We start from the raw sequence: 27,855 nt of genomic DNA, 5'->3' as shown, positions 1-27,855 counted from the left end.
ATAAAAAAATCTCTTAACTAACTATTTTAATAAGGATATTTGCAGTTAGTTAAAAAAAATGTGTGTTAGATCTGTCAGCAATTTCAGATATTTTTAGCTTCGAAATTGACACTAAAAGTGAAATCAAGTAATCATCGGCTCAGTTATCTTGATGGTATTCACAAATACTGTATTAATTGAAAAAAACTCTTAACTAACTATATAGACAATAAAATTTCCTAAAATTATTAGTAATCCATATGTTTGTAAGATAAGTGGTTGATGGACAATCTGGTTTGAAAAATCACATATTTGAGCCAAACAGCGCACGGACCGCGTACACGGCCTTAAACATTTACTGTTAAAATAAACACTCATAAAACATCAACATATACACACACCCATATACACGTTCGCATACACCTTAGATTATACACCTATAGATGTAACCATGGCGTGGCCGCACTTGAAACAGAAATAGAATTTTGTGGTGTTGCCTAATAAGTTGGCAATTCCCACATATTAGGTAAAAAATATTATGAATCTTACTTGATCGCGAACAGACTTTATAAATACCTGTAAGTACTTCGCAAACTAAAAATTCTGAATTTGCATATTTTAAATGCCAGCTTCAATAATGTAACTCTTATGTCGTAGTCGTACGAAATACTTTAATAAAACCTCCGTAAGGTAGGTAAGGAGAATTGTATCACAATATACAGATATATACAGTAAGGAAAATTCGTTTTTGTTCGTGGTGTCCTCTCTATAATAATACCTCAATGATGGACATCTATCGACCGACACGACATAAAACACACACGACACGTTCAATGATGAAATAAAACCAGTCTATAACATAAACATGTTTATTATTTATTACTATATACATAATGAAATAAGTACAGCTTGGCAGGCTTGAGTGAGGTTTTAATTGTACTTGTTTATTTTTATACAGTAATGAATCATCATCAAAATGAATGGAACAAATTTTTGAATATTTTGTTGGCAGCCAATTTTCTCGTCCAGTGGCATCCAGCCATTTCTCTTATCAATATTGGATGGAAACCTGAAAAAAGAAGATTTTATTCGCATGTTACGAAAGTTTATCTTTATTGAGTAATAAGTTAAATAAACTACAATAAAGCCCTTAAATAAATGTAACTAAAATTAAAATTTACGTACAGAAGAATTAATTTCCTCTCAATAAAAATATTATACTACTAGCTTTTACCCGCGACTTCATACGCGTGTTAATCCAGGTAATAAACTACTCATGTGCAAAATATCATTGAAATCCATCCAGACGTTATTGTGTGATTGAGTAACAAACAAACATCCAAACCATCGAATTTATAATATAAGTAGGATGAGTACCTGCCATGATAAGCAAACCCAACAATCATAATCTTTAATTATAATCATAATCTTTATTTTCTCTTCACAAAACAAGACCTCGAATCGTATGTATGTACTAACAATAAAGAAATATGATTTATTTGGGTAAATTAAAGTAGCCATTATGGCAACCCTGAACTGTTCATCGTTAATCGTTATTTTATTTTAAGATAGTGAAAACACGTATCACAACTCAATATTCTTGGCATCACAGCACTGAATTCATCACAAAACATCATAATCGATGATCATCTGGCGTTGTAATAACGAAAGAAATGATAATTTCGCCTACTTACGTGTGAAATGTTATTCCTTCAATTTTTCGCTCACTCCGGCTTTTACAACCCAAAACACTGCAACCCACCATCGCACGTACACTAAATATTCTGTATTATCCAATTTTTATACGCAATAAACACTGTAAATTCACACAATCACAGAAAAATCCAAAAGACGCCAAGTTTGTTTGTCACAACTCAGATCTTGCCAAACAATAAAACCGGCCATGTCGACAAAGACAAAAACTATATATTCTGTCCTGTTTCTTTGCATGGGTTTGACAATTAACGATCTCGCTCTTTCAAGGAAAGTCATTTTAGTGGTTACATCTATAGGTGTATAATCTAAGGCATACACACACGCATATATACACACACTTATTACTTAAAATGGCAAGTAAAGTTTGAAATATTTTTAATGTAAAACGATGAAAGAGATTGAGCCCCACAACACAGGGGATCCTAGTGTGGGGTTCAATGCAGAATGCAACTATATTATGTATAACATTTTTGGAAACTAATAAAGAAATTTTTCATTTTTTTTTTCATTTTTCATTTTCATCTGTGGGTGAGTGCCGGTGTCTTAAATAATATTGCCAGTATCATTCAATTCCAATGAATAAGGAATCACAATTCAAACACCCCGGTGCGGTGTGAGGGAAAAATTTGTAATTATCTGTTAGAGAAAATACCACTTCAAGTTTTCTGTTGAGTTGGATATGAAAAATAAATTTTACTAAAAATGTTTTTGAATTTTATTTTAAACCCCGATTTTATATGAAATAGTGAAAAATAGTAACTTAGGCACGTTTTTTGGTCCATAACGTTACCTAAGAATATTTTGCTTTTGAAATAAAACTAAAGTTAGAATTGGGTTTTTTTGGCATGTAGTAGCTTAATAATTCTCTTGTGTAGCAAATGAACATAAACTCTAGTTAAAAACGAAATAATTACTTATTGTAACTTGTAACAAATTGTCATGACCGTTACTTTTACGAAATTGCAATACTTAACTTTTATTTTATTAATGAAATAGGTAACTAGGGGCAAATCTAGAATTACAATACCAATCAGTACTTGAGAGTGCATTTGTTTCGAAATTATATAAAAAAATATTAATTTTTTTTCACAAAATAAAGAAAAACTATCAAAACTCTTCAATATTTCAGGGGACAGTCACGTATATCTGACCAATCAGTTGACCAACGGTCCTGACATAGTAAAGTTGAGGACATACTGGGACTAATTAAGAATGACTACTTTAAGCTCTTACTTGTTGTAGTTTTGTAGCTAGCATATTTATCTCATAGTTGACATGCAATTTGTTTTAGATTTAAATTCAGAACAAAAGCAAATTTATAAACCTCAAGTTAAATTTGGCAGGTGGCTAATAAGCAGAGCAATTTTATAGTACTAAAAATTCTCTCAGTGTATCCATATGTTTACGCTGTCCTGTTCGTTACTTTTTTGGTCCAGCTAATACGTTACCAGCCATTTGGTAACGAAAAGGACGTAACGGTCGCACATCTTTTCTTAGATTTTTAATCATTAACTGAATATATGTTAAGATAATTAAATATCTTTAATCTATATAAAACCACAAATAATGTCACCATGTGAAACTACCTTTGTTTTAACATTAACATTACAAAATCGTTCTAGAATCGTGAAACATTTACCGCCCAGTATGAGTGAAAACTTTGCAAAATGACCGTTACCGCTCACAACACTGTCAAAAATGAACGCTAAAATGTCTGACACTTGAAATGGCTTCTGACATACAATACATATAGCTCGTGTTCGATTTGGTGTTGCTATTTGTATAAAAAAATTGTGGACGGTAGAACAAAAACCGAACGAAATTATTGAGCATTTACGGTAACGGTGCAGGACATGTCCAGTTAACAGATACCAAGGGGACACGATTAAAACTAATTTAAAATAATATAATTGTATTAAAATGTATTATGAGTTTATTACACTTGAAAACTACAACGAAATTACAATAATTTAAACGTTTGCAGTAAGTAATAAATAGCGAAATTGCTGAGAAATTGTTAAATAAAGATCACATTTCGAAAAGGGGACAGTACTGCAGTCCGTAAGATGTCAGTTTTCAGGATTAAATTTTGGAACTTTGGTTTAATTTTCTCATATAGTAAAATTAAAACAAGAAATCTTAAGTCATCCTAAACTATTTAAAATTAATTCAACACTTCTAAATCATAAAATCCTGAGTTTATTGCAATTTTTATGTGTGGGACATCCCGTGAATTGGATTGTAGACATTTTGGCGAAAATGCCCAGTTAGCGATCTTTTTGAAAAGATATGTTTTACTGGCCCTGACCTGCTGAGAAGCAAAAAAATAAGGTATTGTGCCTGAATTGTACTTCAAATTTTGCTTCACTTAGATTTATAATTAACATTTTTAAGGCGTTAGTGTTCATTCATTAAAATTCTTAGTATGATCCTAGCACTAGTAATATTGTAGACTGCAAACTTTTATATATTTTAATTTGACTTAATAAATGCCAAATCCTTCTAATATTATCAAGAAGCTTATATCTAATACACTGGAGATTGCACTATGATCATTAACTTGTAACAAGAAAATATGACCTAGAATGACGTCAGTCATGCTTTTTGTCTCTTTCTGTTGAGTGACCACGCTGGTTTGTAAATTCAGGATTTTTCAAAATAGAAAAAACTAAAAATCATGGTCTATAAATAATAACGACATAGGTATATTTTTAACAGTATTTATATTATAATATTATGGTCATACTTTATAGGTACATACAATTTTAATTGGTATAGAATGATAGTTTTAAATAACTTTTGGCTACAAAGCTTGGATATGAACCGATATATAGCATTAACATCCTTTGTAAATAGAGGAAAGTTGTGTTTTGCATCAGATGCTGTTTACCAAATTGTAAGCTACTCAGATCTTCTTTTTAAACGCGTTGCTTCGACTGGTCAATTTCAAGCCAAAATCATCAAAGAAAAACTGTTTAGCTGCCTTGCACAAATTTCAGCTAACTTTACAAAGTTTATTTTTCAAAAGGTATTTTTTTCTGGGTCGTAATCCTCAGTAACCTTGATGGGCACATATATTTCTTTTTATTTTACTTTTTGGAAAGCTGAAATACGTAAAACAAAAAAATATAAGGTAAGTTAAAAAAGTATAAATTTCAATGTAAAAACGAACAATCTTATAACTACATGTGAGTGCAACACCGATGTCGTGTGTTGTTTCATTACTAATAACAATCTTTAAAATGGTGTTCTAAATTTTCATCATAATATTGTTATTACAATAATATATTCTCCTCGCTATCCATAAAAACTCGTCATCATGGTTACCTTACTTGTTAAATTTGTTTATTGAAAACTTGTTGAAAAATGATAAAGTATTGGGGAAATAACAAATTTAACATGACTGCTTACTAAAATGATGCTAAATTAGACAATTTTTGCCATTGAAATGATTCTAAACAGGTAAATGCAGGAGTATTGAGGCGTATTGTAAATAACGTAAATATACACTTGCCTGTGAAATTCTATGCCAGAATTTGGTATCCAAACACTTCTGCAATTTTGCACAATACAATGCATTCTTTATATTCGGAAAATATTCATTAAATAAGCAACAATATTAACTTAAATATTCGAAGCGACGCAATTTTTTTGACACACATGCCATATTGACAAAGTGAGAGTTGCTACAATTTTATTATGGTGACTACCCATAATCAGGGAGTATCGCTTTTTAATAATTGGTTCAGATACTTATTTTATTTAGCATAAATAATAATTGTCTAATCCAACAATGCTTCTGAATGACGTTTTTGGCAATTTTTCAACAAACTCATGTACAAAAACTAACCTTTTGCACAGAATATTACAGCATATACGTAGCCTTGGGAAAACTTCGTATTAACAGTGGCAATACCAAGTTAGGTGTGAAAGTGATAAAAAACATGAACTGGGCAATATTTTCTTGTTACACGTCAATGCTCATACCGAAATCTCCAGTGTATTAGATATAAGCTTCTTGAATATTATAAATGCGAAGTTTGTGCGGGAGGATATATTATACCTATTTTTTACGCTCTCATGAAAAAAACTAGTGGACGGATTTGGATAAAACTTTAGAGTTTGTATAAGCTATACATCCGAAAAACACAATATAATGTGTTTTCTAAAGTGTTAATCTCATGAAATTTACTGGTTTTTCCCGAAGGTTCGTCTAGTTAGAGGGTGAAACCGATTGTAGTGTTTATAAAATTGGATTGAAATAAATAAAACGAAAACATATTCTATATTTTAAATATTTATTATTGGTAATCTCTTGTTTGTCTTTATTTAATCATCAGAAATATATAATTTTTGAAAATATATAAATTAATGTCCTTCGTCGATCCACATAGTTCTAGATGAAGGTTCGTAGTCGGGGTCAATCGTGCGACTTCTAATAATCTCTTTGTATACAAAAGCTGATTTTCTTGGTGTACGTGTTTTTTCTGCACTTTCGAAGTCGACATGGTATAGACCGAAACGTTCTCTGTAAATATAAATAAGTAAATCATAAGAATCAAATTAATAATATTTGGATTGGTAAGATCTAAATAAATGTGTGTGTGCTTTTATCATTTTATAATACACATAACATCAGCTGCCTTTATTTAAAAGGATAATACTCATTGAGATATACATATGGAGACGACACCGCCTACATCACTTATGTTCCGCTCAACATACGCCATATGGCGTAACTGCACGCTCATTTTTAATTTGTTTTAAAGTGAAACGCATCAAATATGCCTTCGTGTGTGTTACGATATTGCACAAATAATACAAATAATACGGAAAAGTGCAAAGGAATAACTTTCATCGGTAAGTACCTAACTAGATAATAATTTTTAAAACTTAGTTAGAGCAAAAAAATGGCGCACAGATTTTGTTTGTGGTGTCTCCTCCATACGTAGTAATATTATTTTAATGATAATACTTTAATAAAATAAATTGCACAATAATTACATCGTTCCAATACTTACAAATAACCTTCCATCCATTCGAAGTTATCCATCAAACTCCAAGCCATATAACCCTTAAGGTTGACACCAGCTTCTAAAGTATCAAGCACGCTGTTCAAAGCAGCTCGATAATAATTAATTCTGTCATCATCCTCCAACCCTGAGTCGGGATCACTGGACCAGCCATTTTCAGTGATGTAAAAAACTGGATGATTATATTTTTCGCTAAGAAAAGTGAGTGAATTGTAAATGCTATTCGGTGCTTGCTGAAATTGAGACAAAATGATTATTGCAGAAATATGTATTTCGTCTATGGCAACAATGAGAAAGTGTTCTGTCAGTGTCAACACTCAACACTATTTTCCCGCGCTACTTTAAGATTGCGACTGAAGGACTTGTATCCATGGTTATGAATAAATTATTAAAAAAAAAAAAAAAATTCCCGCGCTGTTTACGATTCAGGTAGGTAATTAGCTGATATTAACACAGAGCAAGTAAGATATTATTATTAATGGTTAAATATTGTATATTTAGTTTAAATAAATCAAAGAAATGTGTAAAAGCGAAATTAACAAGTGATAACTGCGTTAAAAACAACCGACTTCAAACTTGCACTTGCAACATTGACAAATACCTACACATGGGCGTAGCTACGATGGGGCAGGGTGGGGCACGTGCCCCACTCTAGCTTTAACCTGGAAGGTAGGTAGATACCTTACCAAATCTAAAAATTGAAGTAAGTACCTACTAACTCTTTTGACTGACTAACACCTAACAAGTGTCATACGCCCAGCGACCAAACGGCTGAAGATTTTTGGATCTATTCCGGTGTGGTAGGTGAACAATAAGGTGTTTTGAATAAGAATAATTCGAATAACGAATTACACACGAAAAAAGAAAATAGCTGAGGTTTCTATGTTACATGAACTGTAAGAAAAATGAGTATAGTACCCCAATTAGTTACCCCACTTATAACTTATCCAATTTCACTTTTGTTGTTTTACACGTTCTAAAACTCACTGATACTTTTTACTTTACACTTATTCGCCATCGCAAATGCCTTCGCGAGTGCCTTTGCGAATGCCATCGCGAATGCCTTCGCGAGTGCCTTCGCGAATGCCTTCGCAAATGCCTTCGCGAATGCCTTCGGAAATGCCGGCGGTACAGCCGCCGGCATTTGAAGACCTGGATATAACTTTGGGTACATACTTGGTACATACAGTTGCTAGTTACATATTATTTTTTATTGTTGCCCCACCTTGAGCCCATGGCTAGCTACGCCCATGTACCTACAGACAAAAATGCTCATAAAATAAAAACTACTGGGCTTATCCGAATAAAATTATTTTTATGGGACCAATTCGACACCATCCCGCATCGAACAAAAAAAGAATCACGTAAATCGGTTCAGAAACCTCGGAGTAATCGGTGTACATACCTACATAAAAAAGAACATACCGGCCGAATTGATAACCTCCTCCTTTTTTTTAAGTCGGTTAATAACATAAATTAACAAACCATTACGTACATATTACGTGGTATTAAGATATAAGTAGACCGTAAGTACCTTACGAATAATATTTTTTTAAATTAATTTTTATTAACATTTTAATTGGGCTTGAAGTGAAATAAATTGGATTTACTACAGGGAAACCAGTAAACACGATATTACTATTTAAAATTTTCATATGTAGGTATCTATTGTGCTTATGTGCAAGTACCGTCATACCGTGCAGTTGAACAGATTTTGATTGGATTTTGAAGTTATGACTGAAGGAAAAAAGTATTGAAAAGGACACAAGGTACATAGGTGGTTTTTCCGCTAAATATAACTTGAGTGGATATTGTGATAGAAAATGACTGGCTCGGTAATAATAATAAATAACGTTATTATTTCTATGTAATCCAACAAAGAATATAATTTATTCTGCGCCATTTTGAGATGTCATAACTACCTAAGTTTTAATTGAAATTATTGGATTAACTATTTAAGTTTACGATTATGGCACAAGGAACAGGAATAGAATTGAAATGCCATTTTTCCGATTAGCTAAAGTTAAAAATTCATTTATGGGTCAAGGTATACGCTTTTACAATAGAATTCCTCACAATATTAAAGAGTTTAGTAGTTCTAAATTTAAAACTTATATAAAAAATGTATTAGTTCAGAGAGCGTACTACAGTATTCAGGAATATATGGACGATAAAAACCCATGGAGGGTTGTCGCGTAAAAACCACAAGACAGTTCATTGGCATATTATGATATATTATGTAGTTAGATATAAGTTTCATATTATATTGTAATATTTACATGATGTTAAAAGAGCAACTATGGAGTTTCTTGCCGATTCTTCTCCATAGATACTGCTTTCCGAATCGGTGGTAAATGTTAAAAATACTTACCTATGTAATGACGATTCGAAAGTGCTACTAAATAGTAGTCTAATTGAATAAATGAATGTTTGAGTTTGAAAGTTAAGAAATAACGTTTGTATTTAAGTACTGTATTAAAGTCATAATATTAATCGTATTTTCAAATTATATTTAAAAAAATAATTGTTGTTGTCGACGTTCCTATTCTTACTTGGATCGTATAGTATACGTACCTACACTGTATTATGCTCATTGCAGGTACTCGATATAGACGATATCTCTATGTTATAGTCAAATCCCTAAACACAATCTCTTCGCGAAAGGACTGGTTTATCTTAGGTTTGGCAAAAGAAATCGGGCACGGGGCAATCCTCGAAATATTTATCTCTAAATATTTATCCTCGAATTTTTACTCAAACCTAGTTTACTCAAACCTAGGAGTTCCTAACTTTTCAGTCAAACATCGAACGTAAATTATTCGGTTTTGTCATATTCAATTCTAGAAGCGACTTGCAAGACTCGGTCATACCTACGTCGATTTTTGAGTTTTTTATTGAAACAATAAACATTAAAATAAATGCTTCACCAAATCAGAAAAATTGTGAATTTTTTATTTTAAATTATTAAAACAAACATTAAAATTTAAAAAAAAGGCGTGTGTCACTCGGGGAGCGTGAGGTTTTTTCGTTACGGAATTTCTCGATTCGGTCCCTGCGCTGAAGGCCCGCGATAGAAACTATGCAATAGCTTAAAAAAAGACGTGTGGCACTCGGGGACTGCCGCGGTAAAGCTATTGCATATTTGCATAGCATGCCTTCAAGCCACACCTCCGAGCCTGTCGGAGTGGGGAGCGTGAGGTTTTTTCGTTACGGAATTTCTCGATTCGGTCCCCGCGCTCAACCCCCGCGATAGAAGCTATGCAATAGCTTAATATAATTTTTTTTCATACCTATTCTTAGAAACTAACCTCCGATATTCCAAAGAACAATCAGGTTTCAGAACTGGCAGAATTAAGCGGTTCTTAAGACTTGAAGCTTTGTTAGCTGCTTAAATGATAAAATGCTTTCAAATATACGGAAATAAGACATTTCATACCTAATACAATTTTGACTGGTCAATCCCTGATTTAATAAAATTGTGCTTTGATGTTTGCCTGACCAAATTAGTCTCTCCTAGGTTTGACGAAAATTGTTTGGTAAAAGGCCGAAATATTACATTTATTTGGGCTTTAACAAAGTCATTATGTCAGACCTGAGGATTGACCAAACTAACCTACGAGTGCCCGAGCTTCGGGGTTTGACTATCTATACTATCCTCTCTATTAAATACCAATATTATAAATGCGAAAGTGTGGTTGTAGGTTTCTTTGTATTTCTTTCACGTCGCAATGGAGCAATTTTACATTACCATTTTTCTTAGAAGTCTGGAGTCTGTAGAGTAGTATATAGGCTATATTACCGGGGTGGAATATCTCATTGCTGGGAATTTCCTTTAAATACGTGGGCGAAGTAAGCTACGAAACGAAACAGTTCTAATATTATAGATATTAATGTAATTTAAATCTCACCTTTAACCAACTTGAGGCAGATTGCGGCCATTCTGGAGGTGTATAGCTACCAACGTCAGCATCAGCATACAAAGAGGGTGTAGGGTACCAAGTCTTATACTGTTCTTCTGCCGATATTAAAACGGCTGTGTAATGGTTAACGCCAAAGAAATCAGATGCTCCTCGAACTAAATCTTTCTCTTCTTCAGTGAATTCTGGCATACGTGATCTAGGGTAACCCTGCTCCTTGCTGTTTTGTGCTACTCTTTCAGATAATTCCTTGGGGAATCCACCTTCTTCTGAGAAGATAGGCTCCGCATATAAGCCCCACTGAAATTTGTATTAAAAATTTCATAAGTGTGCCTCGTTGTTTGATTTACTATTTTATTTTGAAGTGATTTATCTTGACGATAATAACATTGCTATCTAAGAAATTCAAAACAAAAATCTGTCATCATGTTTCATGATAAAAATAAATAATAGTTGTCATGTCATATAGGAAGATACTAGCACAGACTAATAATAATATACATACCTACTATAGTAGAGCCATTTTAATAGGCAACATTTGACAGTTCAACAAAATTCAACAACGTAACCTAGTAACGACGACATAGAATAACGTGATATTTCGTTTTGTTAGAACTGCACATTTGCTTAACTTTTTTCAATTATGATTACATATTAATAATAATAATGACCAATACAATTAATTTTAAGATTTCATTTTACTGATAAACCATACTGAACATAATTAATAATTTCTGAATTCAAGAACTGACGTCGCTACAATTTTGTGTCAATAAACCTTTTTTCTTTTTAAATACCAGAGACGTTACTCTAAAAATCAAAATCTGACATCTAGAATCGAATGCATTGATTACTTGTGAATAAAAATCATCATAAATTAATAAATTCGATTGACAAATGTTTCAAATCCGTATCGATTAATTCACTTTAATCGATGTTTTTAAGCAGGTTACCTCTCTTCGAAGATAAAATTGATAGACGTCAAATGTTGCCTATTAAATTGGCTCGACTATAGTTTATTTTGGTTGGTAATCATTATCAAGTGTCAAAATATATAATACTTGATAATACTTGTTCCTAGATAAGTTTGTAAACAAACTAACTGAGCCGATTTATACCCAAGGCTTACACTTGAACTTGTCTGATAGTAATGCTCGTAAACATTATGATAACGTTGATATGTTTATCAAATTCTGCAATGTTATATAATTTTATCTTACCTCCGCCTGTCTTCTTATCTCCGCAGCCATCTGATCCTCTTCAGAATCAGTCAAAGGTCCAAACCAATTGACACTTATCGTAATACCACAGTTTCCTCCTTGTGATGCACGGAACTCTTTGTCGTACACGTGGTACGCTCTAGCGTGACCGAGAACTAAGTGCTTAGCGCATAAGTAGACGCCCACGTCAGTGGCATTTAGAATGGGAGCTTTTGTGGCAGCACCATAACCTTCATAACATACTTCTCTAGGTTCGTTGAAAGTAATCCAATGCTTGACACGGTCGCCAAAACTGTCAAACACAACCCTTGCGTAATCCTCAAACCATTCGGGGAATAGAGGGCTGGTGAAACCACCCAAATCTTGAAGCTTCTGTGGCAAGTCCCAGTGGTACAAAGTTACCATGGGCGTAATATTATATTTGAGCATTTCGTTGATGTAGTTGTTGTAGAAATCAACGCCTGGTTGGTTGATTTGATTGGCTATACCGTTGGGTAAGATTCTGGCCCAGGAAAGGGAGAATCTATAGGCATCTAAGCCGAGTTCTCTCATCATTTCCACGTCGCGTTTGTAATTGTTGTAGGAGTCAGCAGCTTCGTCCCCATTGCTTAGATCGCGAATAACTTCGGGTTTGGTATGTGTCATGCGATCCCAAATATTTTCACCCTTACCTAAAGAGTAAGCTCAATATTACTACAACTATATTGACATATGCATAATGGGATATATAGAATGCTACTTGCCTACTTCCTACTGGACCTATCCTATCCTACTAATATAATAAATGCGAAAGTTTGTGTGGATGGATGTGTATGTGTATATTTGTTACTCCTTCATACGCAAATACTATTGAACCGATTACTATGAAATTTAGCACACATATTAGATGGTAACTTAGATTTACACTAGGATAGGTCTTATCCCTTTGAAAGATCTTATCCCTAGTAGGTACATTAAATGTGTAGACAATGGTAGATAAACAGACCCTGACTTCAATCCAAAAGTAAAAAATGCTATAACATACCATCAGCATTCCATGCTCCCTCTATTTGGTAAGATGCTGTGGCGGTACCGAAAAGGAAGTCATCTGGGAACTTCCTTTCTTGTTTTGGTAGAGCGTAGCAGCTCGCCACCAGTAAAACACTGTAAAAAACATATATTATTCAATAAACTTATCAATTAACAAATAAATAAAAGTATTAGGCGCTATATACGGCTATTAGGTAACATATAATATGTACAAAAAGCTAGTTACTCTCATCTCATTTAATATTCAAATTGATAACAAGCGAGAACATTTAAATAACACGAAAATGGCATTAAAAAAAGAGAAATAATATTTACCTTAGTATAACCGCCCTCATCTTGTAACTATGCAAAGAAACAGCATCGGGAGTCTTATATATGTGACTATTCATCAATAGATAATCGATAAAATGATAAATGTTAACAATCGAGATTTTTCTGCCAATCCGATACGAATCTGTCTCAAATAATAAAACAACAAGTACTGTGAACAGCGAAATTGTACTTGAAAATGGTACCTACCCTTCAAGATTTTAATGGCCTGCCTCTAGTGTAAAAATAACACGCTTTATCAATATTTATTGACATGTACTTAAAACTATAATGGCCCATTAATTAATTGTTTTATTATTATTATAAATATTGATTTCATTGAAATGGAAAAGAACGGCGTGTGTGCCGAGCACGTGTCAGAACTGAAACTTCTTCGGCAAAATTCAAAGATAAAAAAATTGTCGCCTTACTCCATGACGTGACCATATTGCCGTGACGAGACCTTGGAATTTTATTCAGAAGTTTCACTTCAATAAATACAATATTAGTTACTAATTCCTAAATAGCCACTCACCACTTAAACTAAAATATCGAACTACTAGTTGGCGACCTAAGTTATAAAATCTAATTTCATACTCGTTACTTTAAAATAAAACTAAGGAAAAACCATTATATTTTTAAACTCTATATTTTTCTCAATTATAGAAGTTGAACCGTAAAGATAATTTTTATAAATAACTAGCTTCTGCCCACGACTTTGTACGTGCATCCCCGTTTTTCCCCGTTTCCGCAAGAATTTCGGGAAATCCTTTCTTAGCGGATGCCTACGCCGCGGCCGTCCTAACATCTACCTGCATGCCAAATTTCAGCCCGATACGTCCAGTGGTTTGGGCCTTGGTTTGGGCTGTGCGTTGATAGATCACTATATCAGTCACCTTTGAGTTTTATATATATAGACTAGCATTCCGCCCGCGGCTTCGCAACCTTTGTAAGATACTTTACAAATTATAATATCCTAAATCTTACTGAAGTATATCTATAAAAAAACCTCATCAAAATCCATTGCATAGTTTTACAGATTTAGGCTACTTATATGCCTAGGTACGGATAGACAGCGACTTTGTATTATACCTCGTGTTTTAAAACTGAAAATAATAAGAAGAACTTACAGGCTACATAGGTATTCATTAAATTGCCTAATTTGATACTTGAACCGGAACTCAGTAGTCAGTAGTATATATTTTTAGTTTGCTTAAATATTTTATGTTAGCTTAATAATTATTTGTATTAAATTGAAATGGAGTATTTGAGGAAAATAAAATATTATCATATAGCCGACTTGATCATTGATAGCCATAAGACCTTTGGAACACACATGCTATTTATTTACCTATATTTGATTTTGATCCGAAACTAACCGGGGCTGAACCTTGTCGAATTGTGAATAAACTAGATAGTTTATAACGAATTTCCAATAAAATTAAATAACACGAAGTAGGTGGTAGTGTATATGGTGTGATTCAAATAAGTAGAAATAAGTTTGTTTCAAATTCTTAGAAATCATTATCAGAATTTGTGATATTGATGCTGTATAGCTGTCCAGGATAGTTATATCACTTTTATCACTTAGAGGCATTGATATTATAATGATACTAGCGGTCCGCCCCGGCTTCGCCCGTGGTACATATTAACGTTTTCTCTACATAAGAACCATCCTCGTACTTCAAGGAATATAATAAAAAAAGAATTATCGAAATCGGTTCAGCCGTTCTCGAGTTATGGAATTACAACGAAAAGTGGCATTGATTTTTATATATTAGATTATAAGTAAAAAGGTTTAGATAGGTTATCAAGTCACTATAAGTTATCAGTGTTCAGGGGGCACGATTAAATGTGGCCAATTACTACAGTAATATTTTTTCGCTTTCATTTTTGCGTTATTGTGCCGTTTTTGAAGATCGAATGTTGTGTTGGTAATCTGTGTCCTTTTTACTCATTATATAATTGCTTAGACTTTAGAGGTAGAAAAATACTTTATAACTACGGCTAGGTTCAGAAGATCTACTAACAATATGACCATTTGTTTTATTTGTGTTTATAGATTTGTGAAGTGAAAGGATGTCGCCTGTGATTAGAATGCTGATCTTGTGCCCGTTTCTACGAATATTCCTTGACTGAGGTTTTTATTCAATGCACGGATTATTTCAAAGGCGTCAGTGCCTTGGTAGATGAGGTTATTGCAAGGATATATTATCTCAATAACTGCTTTATAGCCTAAGTACTAACTACTAGCTTTCCATCCGCGGCATCGCCCGCGCAGTCAAAGAAAAACCCGCATAGTTCCCGTTCCCGTGGGATTTCCGAGTTAAGGCCGTGTACGCGGTCCGTGCGCTGTTTGGCTCAAATATGTGATTTTTCAAACCAGATTGTCCATCAACCACTTATCTTACAAACATATGGATTACTAATAATTTTAGGAAATTTTATTGTCTATATAGTTAGTTAAGAGTTTTTTTCAATTAATACAGTATTTGTGAATACCATCAAGATAACTGAGCCGATGATTACTTGATTTCACTTTTAGTGTCAATTTCGAAGCTAAAAATATCTGAAATTGCTGACAGATCTAACACACATTTTTTTTAACTAACTGCAAATATCCTTATTAAAATAGTTAGTTAAGAGATTTTTTTATTTTGGACTCCTAACTTACGAAATTAAAATCCGAACAATGTGAATTTTTTTAGAAATTATAGTCGACAAAATGATTATTTTCACCAAGATATTTGACTTAGTTGAATATAATTTATACATATTGCAATAAAAGAACGTCTTACTTATAAGATAAAATTTAAAAAATCAACTAAGGTACCTCTATTATTTTTCTACAATTTTTTTTAAAGTACTATAAAACACTGCGCGCGACCCGATTAAAATCAGTCGGCAGCGAGCCTTTCCAGAGAGAGGACATGTTGCTCGGCGCTCTCCTGTGGACCTATGCTGTTCATAGTAAAAGGATAGCGCAAGCCGCGATCTATCGTAATAGATCGCGGAGATTTTGACTTGCGTTAAATTGAATAAGCCCTCTTATGTCCTTTCTCGGGTATCAAAATATCTCTATACCAAATGTCATGCAAATAAGTGGCGTGATTGAGTAACAGACAGACAGACAGAGTTACTTTCGCATTTATAATAATATTATCTGTATGGATGTATAAACGAGAACAGTGTACCTACTTGATGTAGTAATAAATATTTTTTACAAAAATATAATAAAGTAAGTATACCTATTTCTGTTGTAGTAATTATGGGGTTCGAATCTCGCCTAGTGATGGATTTCTTTTTCTACCTATTCTTTATAAATTTCTATATATAAATGCCATAAAACCAAACTATGTTTCTCTTAGAGCATTAAACGGAGAATTCCACATAACAATCAATATCACTACATAGATCTGTGACTACATAATAGGTAGTATAATGTATAAACAGATTTGATATAAAACAAAGTCGCTTTCTCAGTCCCTATGTCCCTTTGTATAATACCTATGCTTAAATATTTAAAACTACGCAATGGATGGAATTGGATGAATGGTTTTTTTTAATAGATAGAGTGATTCAAGAGGAAGGTTTTAGTATATAATCTTATCTTATCTTAATCTTATCTTATCTTAATATATTATAATATAAATCTCGTGTCACAATGTTTGTCCTCAATGGACTCCCCGATTATAATAAAATTCGCACACCATGTGCAGTTCGATCCAACTTGAGAGATAGGATTTTAGAGAAAGCGGGCGAAGCCGCGGGCGGTAAGCCCGCATTAAATAAATAGAATAATCTTATTAGTAAGCTAGTAATTAATAGAATTATCATATTCCTCGTGTACCCTACACGAGGAATTAGATAATTCTTAAATAATAACATGTGTCTACAAATATGTGATATTTTCATCTGTCTATAACTGTGATCAATATCTGCATTCTGCATGTTTCTTGAATTTATCAGCCAATTAAAATGTATTATTTTTTAAGTACCTAAGTGTCGTAGGTAGTCTATAAGGTAGTCTATGATAGTCGATAGAGGAGCCCTGTATCAAAATTTGTTTGGGGCCCGGATGTATGGCTTTTTGCTCTTCATCATTAATCTGTCTCTTCATCATCTCTGTATGAGCGTGTCTGCTAAACACATGGGTCAGAAGTGAAACTTCTTTGGCAAATTCAAATCGTTTCTATGACACGTGACACTATTGGCTTTACGCGAACTTGTTTTTCTCTCAATGTACCTAAAGAAGTTTCACTTCAAAAATCTATAGAATATATTACGTTGTCTGTGTCTATAGAGTTAAGGGCCCCAGTATATACCTACAGCCCTAATATGCAGGGCCTCCAACATAAATATACAGCCCTATCCATGGGCTTAGCTAGCCATGGGCTCAAGGTGGGGCAACAATAAAAAATAATATGTAACTAGCAACTGTATGTACCAAGTATGTACCCAAAGTTATATCCAGGTCTTCAAATGCCGGCGGCTGTACCGCCCGCGCCGGCATTTCCGAAGGCATTTGCGAAGGCATTCGCGAAGGCATTTGCGAAGGCATTTGCGAATAAGTGTAAAGTAAAAAGTATCAGTGAGTTGTAGAACGTGTAAAACAACAAAAGTGAAATTGGATAAGTTAGTGGGGTAACTAATTGGGGTACTATACTCATTTTTCTTACAGTTCATGTAACATAGAAACCTCAGCTATTTTCTTTTTTCGTGTGTAATTCGTTATTCGAATTATTCTTATTCAAAACACCTTATTGTTCACCTACCACACCACGAAATAGATCCAAAAATCTTCAGCCGTTTGGTCGCTGGGCGTATGACACTTGTTAGGTGTTAGTCAGTCAAAAGAGTTAGTAGTTAGGTACTTACTTCAATTTTTAGATTTGGTTAGGTATCTACCCACCTTCCAGGTTAAAGCTAGAGTGGGGCACGTGCCCCACCCTGCCCCACCGTGGCTACGCCCATGGCCCTATCAACAACCACCAACATCAACAACAAAAATAGTACTCTTAGATTATATGTAGTATCAATTCAAGATTATTATCATCAGATATTTTGAAAGATGCACGGTTAACCTTTATATACGCGTATACAAATCTAGAACATATACCTAGGTATATATTTTTGATAAGATATCTACTATTCAAGTACCTACACTTCAAGTTTAGGTTTATATAAAACAGAATTCAAGAAAGACGTTTCTGCTAATCTCTGATACTAATATACATATTATAAAGCTGAAGAGTTTGTTTGTTTGTTTGTTTGTACGCGCTAATCTCGGGAATAGCGATTTGATAAATTCTTTCGGTGTTAGATAGCCCATTTATCGAGGAAGGCTATAATATAGTATCACGCTAAGAACAACAGGAGCGGAGCAATGCGGGTGAAACCGCGGGGAACAGCTAGTAGGTATTAGCTGAACTGTACTGAACCAATTAAAATGAAATTTAGCACACATATAGAGGGTAACTTGGATTAACACATAGGATAGGTTTTATCCCGGAAATCCCGAGGGAACGGGAACTATGCAGGTTTTTCTTTGAAAACGCGGACGAAGCCGCGGGCGGAAAGTTAGTTAATTACAATTTTTGAACGATTTCGCTAGAGCGTAACATTTCTAATCAAATTTAAATCGATTTAAAAAAAAGTAATCTAGCGGGGTTTTTTATATTCAATTGTTATTGCCCTTCGTGAGATACCTATTACCTACACAAAAAAGTGGTATAATTATTATTTATTACCTACAAGCTTTCCGCCCGCGACTTCGCCCGCGTTTTCAAAGAACCCGCATAGTTCCTTTACCTTGGGATTTCCGGAATAAAATCTATTCTATGTGCTTATCCAAGTTACCCTTGCTCTAACAAGAAGGCCAATAAATAATTATTTATTACTAATTGAGAGGTTAATATAACAATCTTATAACAACAATATGATAACAAATATTAAATAATGATGAATATATATGCTATACTAATAATTATTACTTACTAGCTTACCGCCCGCGGCTTCGCCCGCTTTGTCTAAAACATAATATCAAAATATTATATACTAAAACCTTCCTCTTAAATCACTCTATCTATTAAAAAAACGCATCAAAATCCGTTGCGTAGTTTTAAAGATTTAAGCATACAAAGGGACATAGGGACAGAGAAAGCGACTTTGTTTTATACAAGGTAATCACTACAAAGTATAAAACATATAATATATTATTTTATTATGCAAATTTATTTAATAGTCATATAATATTTAAAACCTACAGATTTGAATAAGTAATGCGTAAGGTAATGCCTGTGGTAATGCGCTATTGTTTCATAATAAATTTTGTTAATTCAAAAGTGGAATATTTTAATAAATAGATATTTTTATCTCAAAAGCACCGGTAAAAAATGGGCCGATAAAATATGTTTATAGTAGTAACAGGCAACACTATCAATAAATAACTAATAGGTAACTATTAGATAGGTAGTAATATCTATATTAAAACGAGAGATATAATTTTAAGCGGGAATATGAAAATCATTTTACTAATTTATAAAAACTTTATTAAATAACAGTAAAAAAATAATCTAAAATTAGTGTCCTTCATCAATCCACATTGTTCTATTATGTGGTTCATAGTCAGGGTTAATAGTTCTGCTTCTTACTATTTCTTTGTATATGAAAGCAGACTTCTTTGGCGTACGAGTTTTTTCAGCACTATTGAAGTCAACTTCATATAATCCGAAGCGTTCACTGAAAAGAAAAAGAAAATTCTTATAAACATTATAAAGAATAGAAAAAACTCGATCACGAAAAATGTATATTTCATAAGCAGGTAGTCATCTAGACACGCGGCAGCGTGTCAAGCCGAGTTCAAGCGAAGAGAACTGGCGAGCAGCAGCCGTGTGTATATTTACACGAACCATTTCGAGCCACTTTTCACCCCCTTATAACTCGAAAACTATTTAAGTTATATAAACCAAATTTGGTACATATCAAGAAGACCTCAAGATAAACAAGAACCTCAAATTTCATAAATACAGATTAAACGGTTGCGTAGATATTCATATCCAAAAATCGCAATTTTTAAGACTGACTGACTTATAGACATATACAAAACCTAACCCACTTCCAGATGACCTAGAAAGTTCAAATTTTGTAATCAACTAGGTAATAGTGAGTGTACAAAGGAAAAAATCAGAAAATACTGAATTTATTTGTATTTAATTTTTTTTTCAATGACATAAATTTTGTTTGTATGGAAAAATGGAAAAGTTTAAAAAAAAAGAAAATAGTATATTCACCTTACTAGTCTTAAAAAATAGATCAAAACTAATCAGTGGCCGAAAGAAATTTTGAAATCCATCAATAAATGACTTAGATATAGATTATTGAAGTTTACATATTTTAGGACGAAACATCTGTAGGTAGATTCGATGCGCCTCTGACATCACACTCACTCGCGCTAGTATCGCTAGGGCGGATTACTTCGATTGCATGATTTCTTTATTCAAAACTGTTATTAAACGTAAAATAAAAGAAAATTGTAATAAAAATATTGCTCATACAGTTAAAAATAATATATAATTTTACATTTTCACATTTATTTATTCTTTATTTATGAGTGTTTAGTTTAGTTTTAATTTCAGTGTAAATAAATAAATAAATAAATAAAATCTTTATTTTGCTTTAAACATGGTATTCGATGGTGATACAATTATATTAATAAAGCACAAACATGTTTAGCCAATACAAGCATGCAAAAATAATTACCATAAATGGTGTAATGGAAGAAGGCTTCGTCGAAGGTTGAAATGATTTAATTTGTGTAATATTAATATGAGTGAAACTTCTTTAGGCGCGTTTAGAGTAAAATTTCAAGATCGCGTCATGGCAATACCGTAACGTCATGGAGTAAGGCGACGATTCTTCTACAACGATCCAACGATCTTTGCATCTTGGTAATAGTGTGTGTACAAATTCACGCTGGATGTTTAGAAAATCATGTAATCTTTTAAACAGAAAACGAGTTTAAAAAATTGCAGATAATGACGGGGCAATGTGCGCTGACATTCATAACATACAAGAAAATATAGAAAATAATACTAAACAAACCATACAGAGAAACCGCAAGAAAAAAAAATCGTATATAAAAAGTATTATATTTATAAAGTAAATCAAATTTGCAGAGTAATTTTCTGTACAAAAAGTAATGATATCCCACCAAAAACATAAATGTAAAAATTGGAGCCGAGTTCAATCGTTGACTTAATTTGCCAAAAAAAGAAATGAGATCTAAATGTGTGCCAAGTTCTGCAGACAGTCCAGAAATTTATTTACAAAGATGTATTAAGTTCTTAGGTTGACTGAAAACTCAATTGTTTTATTTTCCCTTAGAGAACAATGTTTATTCCAAAATATAACTTTTTTAATTTGAATAATATAATTATTTTCACAAAGCAAACAACTAATGACCTATTGAACCCCATAATTTGATGAGGCTAGTTTTTAGAACCTCACAAAATATAAACAGTATGTAAAACTAGCCTCATCAAATTATGGGGTTCAATAGGTCATTAGTTGTTTGCTTTGTGAAAATAATTATATTATTCAAATTAAAAAAGTTATATTTTGGAATAAACATTGTTCTCTAAGGGAAAATAAAACAATTGAGTTTTCAGTCAACCTAAGAACTTAATACATCTTTGTAAATAAATTTCTGGACTGTCTGCAGAACTTGGCACACATTTAGATCTCATTTCTTTTTTTGGCAAATTAAGTCAACGATTGAACTCGGCTCCAATTTTTACATTTATGTTTTTGGTGGGATTGATTATAACACCATCTAGTGTAAAAATAAAAAAGCTTTTTGGTAACGTTGTTTTTTTAAATTTTAAACATAATATTGCCAGCTGCAAATTGGAATATATACAAATAGAACTGTATACATTAAACAATTGATCCATAAACAATCAACTTTTTTAGCTTATTATATTTAGTTCAAGATGGAACGGAAATTCAAGAAAAATTAATAACAAAAATGGATCTTACAGATAACCCTCCATCCATTCAAAGTTGTCCATCAAGCTCCAGGCCATATAACCTCTAATGTTTACACCGGCTTCCAAAGCATCCAGGACACTATTTAGAGCTGCTCTATAATATCTAATCCTGTCATCATCTTCCAATCCAGCTTCTGGGGTCGAGGACCAGCCGTTTTCTGTAATGTAGATATCTGGTGCATTGTATTTCTTGTGCAAGTGTGTTAGAGCGTTGTAGATACTGTTTGGTGCTTGCTGGAAAAAAATGTTTATAAGTTGCTGAGATTTTTTTAGAAAAATTAGTTTAAATTTTAAAAGTATTAACTATTAGGTATAATTATTGTAATAAATATATTATTATAATCTATGTGTCTCCTCCGAATTGAATTTTAGTTTTATTGAGTAAAAAATCCGTTCTATGTGCTATAATATTGTATTCATTTGTAGAGTAGATGGTTAACTATTTGATATTTCTAATTTAATTATTAAAATATAATGCTACATAGGTATTTCTTACCTTCAACCATCGGGACGCTGATGTCGGCCATTCAGGCGGGGTATATACACCTACACCAGCATCATCAATTAAGGATGGTACGGGATTCCATCTCTTATAATCATTGGCTGATATCAAAATGGCAGTATAATGGTTAACACCGAAGAAATCTGCAGTTCCACGAGCGAATTTATTCTCTTCTTCAGTGAACTCTGGCATACGGGATCTCGGGTAACCTTGCTCTTTACTTTTCTTTGCGACGATCTCAGAAAACTCTTTGGGAAAACCACCGTCTTGCGAGAAAATTGGCTCAGCGTACAGGCCCCACTGAAATGCAGAGAATTTTCTTGAAAAAACAACGAAAAGTGCATAACGTAATTAATGATCTTATATTTAGTTGGATTTTGTACTAAATAATTATATACATGGTTATTCAGAAGATTGGTTTGCGAGTACCTAACAAAAACTACTATATCGACCAGAACTATAGCGTCTGCAATTCCATAAATGTCGAAACGTGAATAATTATTTTGTAAACGATTACTTTGATGATGATTTCCTTTTATCTCAAAAATATTTTTACCTCAGCCTGACGTTTAATTTCAGCAGCAAATTGGTCCTCTTCTGAATCTGTCAGAGGTCCTATCCAATTGATACTAATCGTAATGCCACATACTCCATCTTGACTTGCACGGAAATCGTTGTCATATACCTTGTATGCTCTAGCATGAGCCAGAACTAAATATTTAGCACAGAGGTAAACACCAACATCTGTAGCGTTAAGGATCGGAGCTTTGGTATTAGATCCATACCCTTCATAACATATTTCTCTTGGCTCGTTGAAGGTGATCCAATGTTTCACCCTATCACCAAATTTCTCAAACACAATTCGAGCGTAATCTTCAAACCATTCTGGGAATAGAGGGTTGGTGAAACCACCTAAATCTTGAAGCTTTTGTGGCAAATCCCAGTGGTACAAAGTTACCATCGGCGTAATGTTGTATTTGAGCATTTCGTTGATGTAGTTATTGTAGAATTCGATGCCTTTTTCGTTGATCTCATTGGTGAGGCCGTTGGGAAGGATCCTAGACCAGGAGAGGGAGAATCTGTAAGCGTCTAGGCCAAGTTCTCGCATCATTTCGACGTCACGTTTGTAATTGTGATAGGTGTCGGCTGCTTCGTCTCCATTGCTCTTGTCCGCGACAACGTCAGGTCGGGTGTGTGTCATATGGTCCCAAATGTTTTCACCTTTGCCTGAAATGAGCGATGCGATGTTTAGTTTAATGAAATTGAACTAGTAAGTATATCCTGAGTTTTCTGTTGTAAAACTGCTTTTCTAACGTAAGTATACATTATTTTACTGGTTCAAATGTGTATAATTCTATTTTAATTTATTAAGCTAATATCGACTCCAACCTTTAATTCAGAAGAGATTGAGAGTTAGGAGCTAAGAAACGCAAATAAATTTTTCTTGGGATGGATAAGTTATGATTTTATTCGTGTTTTTGTAACACATATTATATTTAACTACTTACATTTCCTTGTGTCTTGGTTCTCGTGCATTGAGAATCTCTAAAATGTAAATGTCATAATAACAACTATGTAAATTTTATTAGGTACTTAGACGCGTTTCTAGATAAAATCAAACACTTCAGTTAAACATTGTAACCAATAATTAATTTGATAGCAGAAAGGTATTACTAGCTTTCCACCCGCGGCATCGCCCGCGCAGTCAAAGAAACACCCGCATAGTTCACGTTCCCGTGGGATTTCCGGGATGAAACCTATCCTATGTCCTTTCTCGGGTATCAAAATATCTCCATACCAAATTTCATGCCAATTGGTTCAGTAGTTTAGGCGTCTGTTACTCAATCAGTAACAGACAGATAGACAAACAGAGTTACTTTCGCATTTATAATATTAGTATGGATTATAGCTAGCTGCTAGCTGTTAGATAGGTGTGCCGCGCGGTTTCACCCGCGTGGCTCCGCTCCTGTTGGTCTAAGCTTGATGATCCTTCCTTGATAAATGGGCTATCTAACACCGAGAGAATTTTTCAAATCGGAACAGTCGTTTCCGAGATTAGCGCGTTCAAACAAACAAACAAACTAACTCTTCAGCTTTATAATATTAGTAAGTAACTATATAGATATGAAATGTTTTTGCACAATTGCTTTAAATTTTGTAAACTATTAAGCACAACTTCGCTCTTTAAATTAAACGTTTATTTTTATTTTTTTAATAATAAAATATCCTTATAAACCTAAGGATAGATTATGTTCCATTATCATAATCAAAATAAGTGTAGGACAATAAAAAGAGCGGTCACATTACCAAAAGTAATTTCGGACCTACGAGAAAAAACATTAATATTCATGAACTGGACAATAGGTTTACATAAACAACATTCCTATATTTATTTTGCATGTAGATGTAGGTATTAAATTATGTGAATAGTTGCCAGCTAAAATAAATAATAAAACACCTGAGTGTACCTAACACGTCATGTTTTTATTAATTTGTTTTATTATCTGGAGCATAGTAACAATTAACATTATATAATCCAATATATTCAAGCAACAATTATAACTGTAATCAACATTTACTTCCGTTACTCTATTTTAATGAAAAAAATATCATTTGTAAGTACTTACGTAGTTACAAACAAATATTCGAAATTCGAAACATTAACTAAAGAAAACGTTAAAATTTGAATTTAATCTTATAAAAATTGGACACCAAAGACCGCAGTGATTTTTTGGTAAGTAACTAACTATAATATTTTATACTAGCGGTCCGCCCCGGCTTCGCCCGTGGTACATATGAAAAATAGATGTTGGCCGATTCTCAGACTTACCCGATATGCACAGAAAATTTCATGAGAATCGGTCCAGCCGTTTCGGAGGAGTATGCAGACTAACATTGTGACACGAGAATTTTATATATAAGATATTAACCCATTGAGCCCCGAGCGGCCCGATTGGACCACGACACAATAGATTTTCTATTGTGTCTGTGATTCCGGGGCTGAGTTAGATACTAAAATAAGTAAATTAATAAAAAAACGACGTGTGGCACTCGGGGACTGCCGCGGGCGCGGTAAAGCTATGGCCTATGCCTTCAAGCCACACCTCCACCCGTCGGAGTGGAGAGCGTGAGGTTTTTTCGTTACGGAATTTCTAGATTCGGTCCCCGCGCTCAAGGCCCGCGATAGATAAGCTATGCAATAGCTTAAAATATCATCGAAAACACAGTACATACCATCAACGTTCCAGCCTCCTTCAATCTGGTAAGATGCAGTAGCAGTTCCAAACAGAAAGTCACTGGGAAACTCTCTGTCATGATTTGGCAAAGCACAGCAGTATACAAAAAGACAACTGTAATAGTAAAAGTAATCCATAATTGCCATCGCAAATAGAGATCATGATTTTAACTAACAACATCTTTCTAATGTTGACAAACTGCTACATATTTTAAACTAGCTCCGCGGTTTTACCCGCAGTACTCCGCTTCTGTTGGTCTTAGCGAGATGATAATATTATAATATTATGTATATTGTATAGCCTTCATTGATAAATGGGCTATCACCGAAAGAATTGTTCAAATCGATTCAGTACCTAGTTCCCGAGATAAGCGCGTTCAAACCAACAAACAAACTCTTCAGCTTTATAATATTAGTAAAGATATATTTTTTTAATAATAAAAATCCTTTTTATGATTCAAATATGGCATATAAATAATTAAATAATATTTCGAAGTATATAGACATGAAAGAACAATCTTAAATTTCATCGTTCCCAAGTAAAATCGATGACGTATTATTTAAATATCATTATTTATTTATTATAAACAATATATTAATATGTACATTGCTAAATGGATATAAAATTTACCTCAAGATTATCGCCTTCATTATAATTAAAGTAAACACAACAAGCACATCTAAATAACACAACTCACATGCAATGATATCACCAAGGTAAGGAGCTACTGGTAAATAAATAGATAAATTCTATGATCACAGGTGATTTATTATACGTAGGTATGAGTCACTATGATAGGACAGTGCGACTTGTAAGCGCGAGGGTTCTGTATATTATAGAAAACTAGCTGTGCTCCGAGGTTCTACCCGCAGTGCTACGCTCCTGTTGGTCTTAGCATGATGATAAATTGCCTTCCTCGATATATGGGCTATCTAACATCGAAAGAGTTTTTCAAATCGGACCAATAATTAGCGCGTTCAAAGTAACAAACTCTTCAGCTTTATAATATTACTAGCGGTCCGCCCCGGCTTCGCCCGTGGTACATATTCACATTTTTCTACATAAGAACCATCCTCGAACTTCAAGGAATATTATAAAAAAAGAATTAACGAAATCGGTTAAGCCGTTCTCAAGTTATGCGCTTACCAACACATTTTGGGATTCATTTTTATATTATAGATTATATTAAGTATAGAATATAGATAGGTATAATATTAAAATGGACATGTTTGGATACATTATTGGATACGACTATGTAAAATACAGTTTAGGTACTAACTGAGTCGCGTGGTTTCACCCGCGGAAGTAGGTAGGTACCCGCAAAAACATGTATTTCATCAAAACCCGATGAGGTTTGACGACCAACAAAACTATTTATTTATTTGTTTATTTATAAGCTTTATTGCACACAGACAGAACTATGTTTGTATAACAATTGTATATCACTACATAGTATAAAACAAAGTCGCTTTCTCTGTCCCTATGTCCCTTTGTATGCTTAAATCTTTAAAACTACGCAACGGATTTTGACCCACTTAACGTACAGATGTAATTTAAGATTTGTAGAGTAAATATATAATAGGTAACTACCTACGTAATAATAAATAATTTCATGAGTTTTATCTTTTCATAAATAATATCAAAACATAATAAAAATTAAAAGCAATAAGAATAAGGTTTCAAATTATATCCTATAGATATACACAGAATCATTGATAAGACATCTATACAAAAAAAAAAAAAAAACAGAACACTGAATACGTTATGAATTTATAAATTAGTTCGTAGGTGTGGTTGCCTTGTAAATTATGACCTTCGTCATATAATAAAGGATGTCCTAATAAAACCGGTGTGAAATTGGATA

General features: G+C 33.3%; 1 protein-coding gene and 1 long non-coding RNA gene across 2 annotated transcripts; both read right to left on the bottom strand.

Annotated features, from left to right (window-relative positions):
- Positions 1-834: 834 nt before the first annotated feature.
- LOC123702755 lies at positions 835-1,999 on the bottom strand. Its single transcript, XR_006752910.1, has 2 exons — positions 1,674-1,999; positions 835-1,048 (listed from the first exon to the last, which is right to left on the bottom strand). It is a non-coding gene; the product is annotated as an uncharacterized LOC123702755 (long non-coding RNA).
- A 3,975-nt stretch (positions 2,000-5,974) lies between these two features.
- Positions 5,975-26,709, bottom strand: LOC123702615 (lactase-phlorizin hydrolase-like). Its single transcript, XM_045650374.1, has 12 exons — positions 26,622-26,709; positions 25,990-26,105; positions 23,312-23,982; positions 22,750-23,055; positions 22,243-22,487; positions 19,788-19,944; positions 13,210-13,409; positions 12,890-13,008; positions 11,866-12,536; positions 10,637-10,945; positions 6,717-6,961; positions 5,975-6,223 (listed from the first exon to the last, which is right to left on the bottom strand). The coding sequence occupies exons 1-12, from the start codon at positions 26,639-26,641 to the stop codon at positions 6,064-6,066; spliced, it is 3,219 nt and encodes a 1,072-aa protein (XP_045506330.1). The 5' UTR covers positions 26,642-26,709; the 3' UTR covers positions 5,975-6,063.
- Between the last annotated feature and the right edge of the window lie 1,146 nt (positions 26,710-27,855).

Source organism: Colias croceus, chromosome 24 (genome assembly GCF_905220415.1).
Source record: "Colias croceus chromosome 24, ilColCroc2.1".
In the NCBI taxonomy this organism is placed as follows: domain Eukaryota; kingdom Metazoa; phylum Arthropoda; class Insecta; order Lepidoptera; family Pieridae; genus Colias; species Colias croceus.
Note: the sequence above shows the minus strand (reverse complement) of the source record. Positions and strands in the feature narration are given on the sequence as shown.